Below are 13361 nucleotides of genomic sequence, written 5' to 3' on the forward strand. Positions count from 1 at the left end.
GTTGAGCTGTGATACCACGTCTGCATCACATGTGTTGACTTTGTTCTGGTTGCTTCTGTCTGCAGGTGCGATGGCCCATTGTGGGATTGCTCACAGTCAAGGGCAAGATGACCGCAGTCCAGTGGGCCATGAGGACCACTGGGCTGAGCAAGAAGCAGTTGGATGCGGTGGACTTGGAGTGATACACGCCCTGTTAGGAACCACCTTAGGTGTGGGAAGTGTAGGCGGTGTGTGGGGCTGTACTTGGCTATTGGGCTGTCCTGTCCATGCGCCTAGTTGCGAGCCCCTTAGCATAGGCCTTGTGATCGCGTTCAGGGATCCATCATAACACTCATTCATTTGGTATGCTGCAGTACCATATGCAGTTCCAGCATGGATCGAGCGTGTGATTGTAGATATGTTGTAGGTATAAGTGCTGGCATGGTGGACCTGGTCCTCATATGTGTGTCTGCCCGAATGGGAAAGTGGTCTGCTGTGAGAATCGGGCTCTAGCGAGATGGTGGCCCTAGGTTTTTGTTGGGCATACCTCTGTTCGAAGGCGCCCTTAAGAACGGTTTAAGAATGCTGGGGGACGGAATGCTTGAGAACACTGTAACAACGCTTGAGAACGCTGCAAGAATACTTGAGAATGCTGTGAGAACGCTTGAGAATGTTGTAAGAACACTTGAGAATGCTGTGAGAACGCTATAAGAACGCTGTGAGAATGCTGTAAGAACGCTTAAGAATGGTGAGAGAACGGTGTAAGAACGCTGTAAGAACGCTTAAGAATGGTGAGAGAACGCTGTAAGAACGCTTGAGAACGCTGTAAGAACGCTTAAGAATGGTGAGAGAACGCTGTAAGAATGCTTGAGAACACTGTAAGAACGCTTAAGAATGGTGAGAGAACGGTGTAAGAACGCTTGAGAACGCTTTAAGAACGCTTAAGATTGGTGAGAGAACGGTGTAAGAACGCTTAAGAGTGGTGAAAGATTGCTTAAGAATGCGTGAGAAAATGGTTTGAGAATGTCCTTGAGAACGGGTAAGATCGCTGAGAACGCTTAAGATTCCCTGCAAAGAGCGCTCTCTTGAGATCGCTTAAGAACGCTTGAGAAGGCACAATCTTAAAACATGGCAGATAAGAGCGTTCTCAGAACGCTCTTAACAGCGGCATCTACTTGTGCTTTATATGGCTTAAGATCGCGTTGAGAGCGCTCTTAAAGCGGTTTCATTTTGGTAGGGATTTAACGGGCAAATCGCAAAACATTTTCTGCACCGCACTGCGCAATTTGACATGCGCCGACTCGCGCATTTTGATGCGCAACCCACCACACAACTCGACATGCAATTAAACATGCAATTCAACGCGCAATTTAACGTACACCGAACCACGCAATTTGACGCGCATTGAAGTGTGCAGTGCTTGTCCAACGTTGTCCGTGTAGGCTGTACGGCATTTTGTGAAGCTGTTTTGTTCACGGATGTTGGCTCGCTACAATATAATTGCACTGCATATATACGCATCCGGTTTACTTATTTTCATATACGGTACCGCGGCTGAGCGGTTGCTTTAAAGCTGGCGGTTGTAAACTAGTCGCGCCGCCAACATAAGCTGCGCGGTATTTCGTGAAGCTGGCCTCTTTACGTGCATCGCCTCGCTAACCGATTTTCGCCAGACGACAACATCTCGGTACATCAACGGTTGTTCATCGCCATCGATGGCTATTCATCCCCATCGATGGCTATTCATCGCCATCCTCGTCTGCACATCCTACACGATACAAGGTCAGTCCATGTTGCAAATCAGTAGCAACGAATAGAAATGACGAATAGCAATGAGTAGAAACGATAGCAAGAATTGCAAGGAATAGAAACACAACCCGCACCGAAGTGTGATGCGCAACACAACCTGACCCGCGGGACGGTTTGCACGGTCGGTCGCGTTCGCTGGGTCGTATACCGCGTTTTTTTATATTTTGTTTGGGGCCGCGCACTTCACCACGCGCGCCATATCTCGGCTCGTCGTGCTTCATCGTGTTATGTCATCGTGCTAGTTCCGTCACCCTGTGGGAGCCATAGTCGCCGGCTCGATCCCGGCGCCCTCGCGTATTTTCTTTTTTTTTTCGTTCGAGAGCACGCACCGCACTGTACCGCACCGCACCGCAGCTGGGGTCGTGCAATGCGCCCTGGAGCATCGGCGCGGACCGCTTCGTTGTGCGCGCTAGCTCCATCACCGTGTGGGAGCCGCGGTCACCGGCTCTATCCGGGCGCCTGCACATTTTTTCCTATTTTTTCGTTCGGGAGCATGCACCCCACCGTACCGCACCGCACCGCAGCTGGGATCGCGCAACACGCTCCGATGCATCGGCGCGCACTGCTTCATTGTGTTCTAACACAATCCAACACGCACCGAAATGCGCAACCAAACGTGCACCGGTGCACGCAATTTAACACACCGTGCAATGCGCAATTCAAGGAAAGCCTACACGCAATCCAAACATGCACCGGTGCACACAATTTAATGCACCGTGCAATTTAATGCACGGTGCGATGCGCAATTCAAGGAAAGCCGTACACGCAATCCAACACACAGTACAACGCACAATTACATGTCTTAAGCATGTACGGCATTCCTTCCGTGGTTGAAGGTCGTTGTGTCAGGTGGTGGTGCTGGTGCTGGGGCAATTTAACACACCGTGCAATGCGCAATTCAAGGAAAGCCTACACGCAATCCAAACATGCACCGGTGCACACAATTTAATGCACCGTGCAATTTAATGCACGGTGCGATGCGCAATTCAAGGAAAGCCGTACACGCAATCCAACACACAGTACAACGCACAATTACATGTCTTAAGCATGTACGGCATTCCTTCCGTGGTTGAAGGTCGTTGTGTCAGGTGGTGGTGCTGGTGCCGTGCACCAGTTTTCAACGGTAACAGTACCACCTTACCTTACCGATGTCCGGCTTTCACCGCTCCCATTGCAGCATACCGGCTACCCAAACCAGTTCCATAGCATAGCTATGCTATGCTACACTATGCCGTACACGCTATGCAATGCTATGCTACGCTACACTATGCTATGCTGCACTACGCTCTGTTATGCTATGCTATGCCGTAGGCGCTCTGCTATGCCGTACACGCTATGCTATGCTGTGCCGTACGCGCTCTGCTATGCTGTACACGCTATGCTATGCCGTACACGCTATGCTATACTGTACACGCTAAGCCATATGCGCCGTACGCGCCGTACGCGCTGTGCCGTACGCGCCATACGCCGTACATGCCATACGCCGTACACCGTATGCGCTATGCCGTGCGCGCCATACGCCGTACGCCGTACACGCTATGCCGTACGCGCCATACACCGTACGCCGTACGCGCTAGCCGTACGCCGTACGCACTATGCCGTACGCGTCTTCTACTTTGCGCATGGATCTCTCCGCATTAAAACTTACAACATGACCGTGTGCTCGTGCCGCCCAGCCGGGGGACTACGGCCCCCTCGCGGGCGACACAGCCCGCGTCTAGTCGTCGTAGTCCCGACGTTAGACGGACGACGTTTAGTCGTTCCGTCCGGAGTTCGCTGTCGTCGGGACGGAGACCTTAGGCTGCGGGGGGCGTCCGTCTGTCTGTCTGTCTGTCCGGGTGGCCGCTTGGTAAGTTGCCGTTTTTCGCCTTTTTGTCCGCGGTTTCGGAGCCGCGCCTTTTAGGCTAGCTCCGTCGCCGCGTGGGAGCCGCGGTCGCCGGTTCGCGCCCCGCCGTCGCCGCTTTTTTTCGTTTTTTCGCACCGCACCGCACCGCGCCGCACCACACCGCATCGCACCGCACCAAACCTGAGGCCGCGCAATGCGCTCCGGAACATCGCCGTGCACCGCTTCGTGGTGCGCGCTAGCTCTATCGATGTGTGGGAGCCGTAGTCGCCGGCTCGATCCCGGCGCCCGCGCGTCTTTCTTTTGTTTTTTTCGTTCGGGAGCGCTAGCTTCGTCGCCGCGGGAGTCCAGCTCGCCGGTCGCTTCCCGTCGTCGTCGCTTTTTTTTTCTTTTCGTTATGCAGCGCACCGCACCGCACTGCACCGCACTGCGCAATTTGACATGCGTCGACTCGCGCGTTTTAACGGGCAACCCACCACACGACTCGACATGCAATTAAACGTGCAATTCAACGCGCAATTCAATGCGCACCGAAGCATGCAATTGAACGCGCAATTCGATGCGCAATTCGATGCACAATTCAACGCGCAATTAAACGCGCACCGAACCGCACAATTAAATGCACAAATCGATGCGCGGTTCAACGCACAATTCAGCGATGGACGAGGAGTGCGCCGAAGTGTGCATCTGCGGTTGTCCAACGTTGTCCGTGTAAACTGTACGGCCTTTTGTGAAATGAACTTGTCCACGGCCGTCAGCTCGCTACATTAGGATTGCATCGCAGACATACACTTTTACTTTATTTCTCTTCATGTACGGTACTACGGCTCAGAACTGAATCACACGAAAGTCGGCGGCCGTAAACTAGTCGGTGGCACCGCCAACGTAAGTTGACGGCCTTTTGCGAAGCTGGGCTCTTTGCAGGAGTCGGTTCGCTACTGTAGGATTGTATTGCATATATATCGCACCCGGATTACTTATCTCCACACGCGGTATTGCGACCGGAAACAGCTTCCGTCAGTTATGGTGGACCGACGGAATGATTCACCCCAGCGGACTGGGACACGCAGTCATGAGCGCCTGGGTACACTGGGCGGCGGGTTTCGTTTTAGAGGGACAAGAGCGTCGAACACGCACCTCAGCGTAGATGCAGCCCGGATGCGGGATGCTCATCTGGATCCGGGGCGCAGGGCTGCAGAACAACACCGGGACACGGCTGCACGAGCTGCTGCCCATCAAGACCCGGACTACAGGGCTGCGGAGCAGCAACAGAACATCACTGCACAAGCTGCTGCCCGTCAAAACCCGGCTCGGCGGCACCGTATTCATGCTGCAGAAACAGCAGCGGCAAGACAACAGCCCATCTGGCCAGCAGCTTACCCGCTTCACAACCATGTTCGGCGGCATTCAACCCACTGAAGCACGTGTTGCAGATCTAGTAGACGCACTCAACCAACGCGTCATCACGGATTTGTCTGATCTCACAGACCTCGAACCCCGTGTCGTGCTGCAACCGAACGAACCCAGGCACGCGCTCAACACACGCCTCCTGATGCTCCAGGCGCGCCGCAAAGGAGCGTGTTTGGTCAGCTGGAACGCGGACCACGTCCCGGTTAGGCAACATGGTGCAACCCAACAACAGCCACTCTCCCACGTCGAAAAGGCTGTCGCAATGCGAGTAAAAGACGCCACCTTCGACCACACCACCGCCGACACTTGGTACTACGAGGGTGCACGCTACACCCTACTCGACACCACTGCTGCCGACACCGGCGCGTGCCACAACAATGAAGTTGAGGCGTGTGGCCTGCTTACCGACAGCCGTGAACCGCCCGACGACGGCCGCGGCCCGTACTGGCGCCTCCACTACCTACCTGCAGCTGTCTTGGTCCGTCCCATTAAAGGGCACGCGCCCAAAGCGATACTAGCAGACTTAGCGGACTTCGCAACCAAAGGTGCTGCCTTCGCCATCGTACCACGGCCCTCACCGGCAGCAAACATCACCGTGCCAGCCGCCAACACCGGCACCACCACCAAAAATGTACGTCGAGTCAATGTACCACTTGGTGACTACTACGCCGTCACCGACTACTTCGTACAGGGCCGTAGCTTCAAGGAAGAATGCTGGGTCGCGGACCTTTCCGTCCCGCCCGGTGGCCTCAAGCATGCAACCATGTACGTGTTGCTCACCCGCTACAAGACACTCGACCACATCCGCCTCCTCCGCCCGCTCTCTACCACACCCGACGAACGAACATGAGTCGTCAAACAGTTCATGGCAGCAACCAAGCTGGACCCCGACCTGGCGGCCGAACTCCGCCTCCTCGATCGCCGTGCAACCGAAACCCGTGAACGCTATACGACCGAGTACAAACACGCCAGAAACCTAGAGGAACGTTGGACCTCCGCAGCCAACACTACCTGACACGTCCAACAGTTCGTCTGCCTCGCCACTGGATGGCGTTAAATGCCAGCGTTGCACGGCTCTCTAGCCGTCCGACGACACGCCCGCGCGGCTGGGTGCATCCCTTGCACTTCTGGGTTCGACTCCCACACGGGTGTAGTAGTATACGCACGGACCGTCGTACTCGTGCCGCCCAGCCGGGGGACTACGGCCCCCTCGCGGGCGAAGCAGCCCGCGTCTAGTCAGCTGCTACATTTGGTATCGAGACCTCGTGAAAAATCACGATCCTGAAGTCGTCGGTTCAACCCCCACCGATCACGTTCGAGTGGTATTTCGGGTGTGGCGACTGAGTGAGCGAATATCGCACAAAAAAACTAAAAAAAAGTAGCTGAACCGACTGGATTGTCTCTGTGCCTGAAAAACCTGAAGGCTAGGCGCATGAAGGGCGGCATGACGCGACGTGGGCTTGGCCACCCCACTGCCCGAGGGTAGGCGAAGGTAGGCACAGGCTGGCGGTATACGAGGCTCTAAGGGCCCGGGACGGTTCCCTTCAAAGGGGGGGGAATGTAGCAGCCAGTACACAGTACGGTGCTATAAATACGCGCAGAGCGCGACCGCCAGCAACTCGAGAGACCTTTTCAGCGGTCAGCTGCTACAGGCTCCACTTTACATGCGGGTGCACGTGTGTACAAAGAGCAGGATTGCGCAGACTCAGCAGAACTTCGTATGTTGGTGCAGCCGACCAAGGAAGTTACCGACCAGCACACCCTACCTCGCTACCTGGCAAGCATACATAGCACCTGTAGTAGCTGGCCGCTGAAAAGGCCTCTCGAGATGCTGGTGGTCGTGCTTCGCGAGTATTTGTAGCGCTGTACTGTGTACCAGCTACTACAGCATCCTTGAGCAGAGAGAGGCTGATGATGAGAGCGGGGAACGAATCATCACCAAAGCTCTTCCATCATATGATGGAAAGCATCATGCATCATATGATAGGAGGTATTATGCATTATACTTCTTTGTGCGTCTGAAACTATGCCGTCTAATACTATGCCGCCACCAGCACCAATTTGCTTGTTCTCACATCGGACGTGATATAACACTATCGTACATACTATACGACGGTATATATATACGACGGTATATACATATATATTATATATATACGACGTGAGTCTTTTCCGGAAAGAACCGAACGGTGGATGCAGATCCCGTGATATGCCCAGCTGGATACTACAGATAGGGAGCTGATTTTGCCATAAACCAAGCCGCTCTGTTGCAACATTGCATACATAACCTGATGCATTCATCACTTCCTGCTGTCATTACCCTCATCAACAACGATGAGGTATTTTACTGCGGAACGTATGTCGCTTGAGCAACAAGATTACTAGCACCTGCTAACAGCACTCATTAATATTATTGCAATGTGGGCAATTGCCCACGAGGCCATCTGCACATATATGTCTCCATTTTGTCTCCTGGCCTTCATTCACGCATAGGCCATTCCTTTTTGCATCTTTATTGCCATGTATGTGGTTATGTTAGTTCCCTGAAGGCCTGCCCATCCTTTATTTGCTGCAATATGTACGGCACGCAGGGCTAGCTGCTGGGGAAGTAGTGACACCAACATCAGCTTTAGCTACTCGTCTGTTTGGCTGCTGCCAGGGTAGCTAGCTGAGGCAGCCTGCACATACACGCATCCGTACCACTCTGGGAAAAGGGGGGTCATTTTACCCGTAATTTTGGGTCAATCCACCCGTAATTTGACAGAAATTACGGGTCCGTAACACGTTACGGGTCCCGTAATTTGAGCACAAGGATACAGGTGAACATTTACGGGTGAAGACCCAGTGATTACGGGTGGATTTTACGCGGTGCTGGAGGTTAATTACGGGCGCATGTAACCAATTACACGCAAAATTACGGGTGAAGACCCAGTGATTACAGGTGGATTTTACGTGGTGCTGGAGGTTAATTACGGGCGCATGTAACCAATTACACGCAAAATTACGGGTGAAGACCCAGTGATTACGGGTGGATTTTACGCGGTGCTGGAGGTGAATTACGGGCGCATGTAACCAATTACACGCGAAATTACGGGTGAAGACCCAGTGATTACGGGTGGATTTTACGCGGTGCTGGAGGTGAATTACGGGCGCATGTAACCAATTACACGCAAAATTACGGGTGAAGACCCAGTGATTACGGGTGGATTTTACGCGGTGCTGGAGGTGAATTACGGGCGCATGTAACCAATTACACGCAAAATTACGGGTGCAGACCCAGTGATTACGGGTGGATTTTACGCGGTGCTGGAGGTGAATTACGGGCGCATGTAACCAATTACACGCAAAATTACGGGTGAAGACCCAGTGATTACGGGTTACACAGGCAGATATTACTCTGCGATGTGACGCTTACTGCATGTTAAATTAACGATTGGTGAATACTTGCGGCAAGCCTCAAAATGGACGCACACCCCTTGTCAAAGTAGCTTAAGTCTCAGTGTGCTTGTGGACCAAGGCGCTTTGGACTCACAACGCCAACCAGCCAGCCTGACAGCCTGATGCATTCATCTCAACCATCGTCCTCGAAAACAGCGTTCATGTCACCCCCCATACAGCAAGTGCTCGCCAAGGAGTCTCACCACCACTTGCAGAGTTCATGCCTACTCCTACGGATGAAACCCCCGATGCATGACATGTACCGGCACCTATTGGGATTGGTCTGTCCCATCCTGCCTGGGGCCGACCTGGTGTGTGCACCCCCAAGCGCTCATCACTGCTGCCATGTTACTGCTCACTTCCACCACTGTCGCTGCTGCCACTGCCACTGCTGCTGCTGCTAGCTTCGCTATATTTGCCCGGGTCCTCCGAGCTGGACTCCTCCCCAGCGCCAGCGGCTAGGACCTCTTCCTCACCAGCATCCGACCCACCCTCCAAGCTACCCTCCTCTGTCCGCCCCCTCCGCCCTCCCTTGCCTGCGCCGCCCTTCCCCGCACCTCTGGTGGTCCCCTTGCTTGCACCCCTGCCCCAGCCTGCGCCCTTGTTCCCCTTCTGCCGTTTATTTCCAACCTTGCGCCCCGACCTCGCACCCAGGTCGTCGTCATCACCGCCACCCCGCCTGCGCTTGCCAGCTGCACCCTTAGCTGCTCTTGGCACCTCGCCGACCCACTCCTTGAACGCATCGTAGTTGGTGGTATCCTCGTCCTGTGGTGGGGGGGCAGCAACACCCAGTGCTTACGTTCAAGGTAAAATATCAGGGTAAGACCCAACAAGCTGCCCTGACATTGAAAGTTGACATAACCCATCAGCACCCCTCGACCTTGTTAAACATGCTCCCCAGGTTCCAAAAGGGTTACAAGGCAGCCCTGGTTGCAAGCAGTCTGGAAACGAGCAAACACTCCTCACCTGAATTGCATCGTTCTCTCCAGACACCAATGCCTCCTCGGCTCCACCGCCTGTGTTGCTGTCCACGCGCCCTGTCCCGCGCCCAGTTCTCCCGCCGCTGCTGCGTCCACGCCCTCGACCACCACGCATGCCAGCGGCGGTTCCGGATCGCCAAGGAGTCTCACCACCAGCAAGTGCTCGCCAAGGAGTCTCACCACCACTTGCAGAGTTCGTGCCTACTCCTACGGATGAAACCCCCGATGCATGACATGTACTGGCACCTATTGGGATTGGTCTGTCCCATCCTGCCTGGGGCCGACCTGGTGTGTGCTCCCCCAAGCGCTCATCACTGCTGCCATGTTACTGCTCACTTCCACCACTGTCGCTGCTGCCACTGCCACTGCTGCTGCTGCTAGCTTCGCTATATTTGCCCGGGTCCTCCGAGCTGGACTCCTCCCCAGCGCCAGCGGCTAGGACCTCTTCCTCACCAGCATCCGACCCACCCTCCAAGCTACCCTCCTCTGTCCGCCCCCTCCGCCCTCCCTTGCCTGCGCCGCCCTTCCCCGCACCTCTGGTGGTCCCCTTGCTTGCACCCCTGCCCCGGCCTGCGCCCTTGTTCCCCTTCTGCCGTTTATTTCCAACCTTGCGCCCCGACCTCGCACCCAGGTCGTCGTCATCACCGCCACCCCGCCTGCGCTTGCCAGCTGCGCCCTTAGCCGCTCTTGGCACCTCGCCGACCCACTCCTTGAACGCATCGTAGTTGGTGGTATCCTCGTCCTGTGGTGGGGGGGGCAGCAACACCCAGTGCTTACGTTCAAGGTGAAATATCAGGGTAAGACCCAACAAGCTGCCCTGACATTGAAAGTTGACATAACCCATCAGCACCCCTCGACCTTGTTAAACATGCTCCCCAGGTTCCAAACTGCTAGGTTTTCTACCTGGGCAAAGCCCGCCTCGCCCTGCCTGGGACCCGTGCCGGTGTCCCCCCCTGCGGTTGCTGCTGCTGCGACGCCTGCTGTGCGGCCGCCACCCGTGCCACCATCCACGGCATGCGTGCCCATGGCAGCAGCCTCTCCGCCACCCACCGCCTGTTCGTGGTCCCCAGCGGCTGCTCTCACTGCTGCACCATCACCGTCGTTAGCTGCAGTATCCACTGCCTCAGCTCCCACTGCGGCTGCCACAGCACCGTGGTCTGCAGTGATAGTCGACGGTCGCAGGATCTTGTCCAAGACCTTCTTCTGAAACTGCGTCATGAAGTTGCTGGTGGCGGTCGCCTTGCCAGGCGCGGGCCCGCCGATGGCCAGGCCCTCCTGGCTGATCCCGAACAGCCTTTGAAGTAATACATTGCATTCTGCTCCTTGAATATGCTAGCTGATATCATGTTACCTCCCGGCTCAAAACTAAGCGGTATCATGTTTAGGCTCTGATGTTCATAGGAATCCCCTAAAGCACACCGGAGTTCAATACTTCCGGGAAAGTCTTGTTCCATTTTCCAGCTTATGGAACTATAGAGTTGCACTTGTTCAGGTCAAGACGGCGCGGAAGCTATTGGTCCGTCCTGTATCCTAGAGTCGTGGCTAGTGTAAACTGTATCAGGTATAACAATGGAATACAAGAACATAGACAGCGAGGCAGGTCATGATAAGACTTGGCTGATGACATGCAAGTATACAAGTACGGCGCCCATACTAGAATACCGCCAGCTCGCCATCAGTACTATGTCTGCGAGGTTCGCGTGGACCTTCGTTTCTTTTCGCTGTTCAATCTGTTCTGTGTATCCCTGCGAGTGGCCCACCGGCACGCTCATTGAGGGGTTTCTGTGGGTAGAGGCTGCTTCGCTAACATTCGGCCCCGTCTACCCCAAGGTGTTTTCCCGCCCTGGGTACAAGGAGCTACTGGCGGCTGACCTCACCGGGCCCCCCGTCTTGTAGAGGGCCATACACAAGCTTGCCTTAAGGCGGCAAATCAGGTGGCCTTGTGATGATGGGGATTGACGATGGAGGGGGCGGGTTCACGTGTGTGTCACATTAATTCAGAGTACCGGCTGCCAGGGCTGATTAGGGTGAATACCCAATGGGAGGCTTATTGTCTTAAACCCTTTGTGTGGTCTGGGTGGTTCCAAAAGGGTTACAAGGCAGCCGGCTCATACCGGCACAAGTCTCAAGGATGGTTGCAGAAGGATACACTGTATCCGCTCGATGACTGCATGCTCGGAGGGGAATGTGCTGTCAGTAGAGAAGCTGGTGGCATGGGTGGAGAAGAAACACATGGAAGTGAAGGCATGGGCGACAATGATGGCTGACACGTGTGTTAATTCGGTCACAATTGTAACCCTTTTGGAACAACCGTGTTTGTTATAGGGGATGGCGCATCTGGGCCACTCCTTTGAAACGTGGGTGCCGTCCACTTTGTGACCAGCAAGCACACATCAAGTGAACTGGACAGTCAGCAACCAGTCGTACTAGTCCCGCCGATACTGCTGTGGCGGTGTCTGCCTCGCACCTTACACTGTCGGCACTCTTTCCAACAATGCAGAATGTGAAGCCATNTGAGTACTGAACCGAAACTCCATACGGGCATATGGACTGCCAGTGTGCCTTTACACATATACGCCTGCATATGTATGTACATGCGTGCCATCTGTTGCACATGTGCATGGGATAACTTTCGTAGTCATTCGTTGTCAACCAGACAAGGGTGCATCCATCGGCCTCATTGCTGCGGTTGCTCAGCGGTTGGTGAAGTGTGTGTATGGCATGAAGTACATCAGCCCCTTTCGGTCCCCCTCCGGGGCGGCTGTGCAGAACTTGCCCTTCAGCTCACTTAGCGGCAGCCCTAGGTCCTGCCACATCTCCCACTGGCTGCCTACCCTCGCTGTCTGGGCGGCCGCCATGTTGACCACCACCAGCCCCCCGCTGAACACCTGTCCCGAGTACACATCTGCAACAGTGAAGCGGACATCCTGAGCACCATCTTCTGCGGGCAGGTGGACGAAGTACTTGAGGTAGGCCGCATACGTCCGAGTCTTGTTGCCGACTTCTGCCTGGTAGCATGCCCAGCAGGAGGTCCGCTGCTGCTGGCGCCCATACTCAGCCCCGAAGTACTGCTCCTCGTCGAGTGCCTTGGCACGCAAAAAGGAGCGGGCCTTGGGACAGTCGGGTGGTGTAGACATGAGAACCCTATCCAGGCGGTCCGTGTCCAGTTCATAGCTCGCACTGGGACCCAATGTCCAGGAAGCCACATCCTCGAATGCCAGGGCATACCAGTGCACTAGGCTCGCCATGGCTGCCCGGACTTGTGCCACTCATTCTGGACTCGGATAGACCATGTGGCCTCATCCAAGCAGGTAACCGTTGGCTCCTGGTTTATCAAACCAGGCAGCCTCGGTGTTCACTGCGCGCCGTGCCAACATCCTCTCAAGCTGCTGGTTGGTCGTGTGTTTGGCCCCGGTCGCGGGGTCTGCCTCGGTGAGCGACTCGGAGGCCCGCATCAGGCACAGCCACTGCGTGTAGTGCTTCTCGGGTGCCTGTGACACCATCCTTCCGCCTTGCGTCTTCATTTGCTGCATCATGCGTTCCACCGGCAGGTCGGAGAACCCTGCCGCGGACCCAAGCTGGCACTCCTGGTCGTACAGCCGGCATATGCAGATATGCAGGTTGACCGTGAACATGTAGTCCGGCACCTCCAACTCCTCCAGCCTGGTCGTGTAAGCTCTGAGCTTGCATGCAGCCGCCTTGGCTGCCACCAGGAACTGCTCACGGGTCTCGTCAGGGGGCCGCGGCCAGAAGTAGTGCGTGACCATGCTGCACAGGCTCCAACACAGGGCCCGCAAGGCCTCGGGCAGCACGTCCCCCTTGAAGATGTAGCTGGAGAACGTCTCAACGAAGTGCAGCCAGTCCTCCATGCGGTAGCTCTTGCTGCATGGGTGGAGGGGGGC

The 13361-nt window shown here is 55.3% G+C and overlaps 2 protein-coding genes across 2 annotated transcripts in view; both read right to left on the reverse strand.

Moving 5' to 3' along the window:
• Positions 1-1170: 1170 nt before the first annotated feature.
• On the reverse strand, positions 1171-4266 carry VOLCADRAFT_68365 (uncharacterized protein; the record flags this gene model as incomplete). Its single annotated transcript, XM_002957538.1, has 2 exons — positions 1171-1398; positions 4045-4266. Coding segments are annotated over 2 exons (450 nt in total), but the record flags the coding sequence as incomplete, so codon positions are not given.
• Positions 4267-4675: 409 nt separating this feature from the next.
• VOLCADRAFT_107732 (uncharacterized protein) overlaps positions 4676-13361 on the reverse strand; it is a gene marked incomplete at both ends in the record, with an annotated part of 12231 nt that continues 3545 nt past the window's right edge. The window contains 10 exons of the mRNA XM_002957539.1: positions 4676-4720; positions 4769-4886; positions 5620-5986; positions 9037-9244; positions 9446-9666; positions 9994-10201; positions 10363-10734; positions 11337-11398; positions 12248-12569; positions 12819-13341. Coding sequence (XP_002957585.1) covers positions 4676-4720; positions 4769-4886; positions 5620-5986; positions 9037-9244; positions 9446-9666; positions 9994-10201; positions 10363-10734; positions 11337-11398; positions 12248-12569; positions 12819-13341 — 2446 coding nt within the window. The remainder of the gene's footprint in view (positions 4721-4768; positions 4887-5619; positions 5987-9036; positions 9245-9445; positions 9667-9993; positions 10202-10362; positions 10735-11336; positions 11399-12247; positions 12570-12818; positions 13342-13361) is intronic.

Source organism: Volvox carteri (genome assembly GCF_000143455.1).
Source record: "Volvox carteri f. nagariensis unplaced genomic scaffold VOLCAscaffold_75, whole genome shotgun sequence".
NCBI lineage: Eukaryota > Viridiplantae > Chlorophyta > Chlorophyceae > Chlamydomonadales > Volvocaceae > Volvox > Volvox carteri.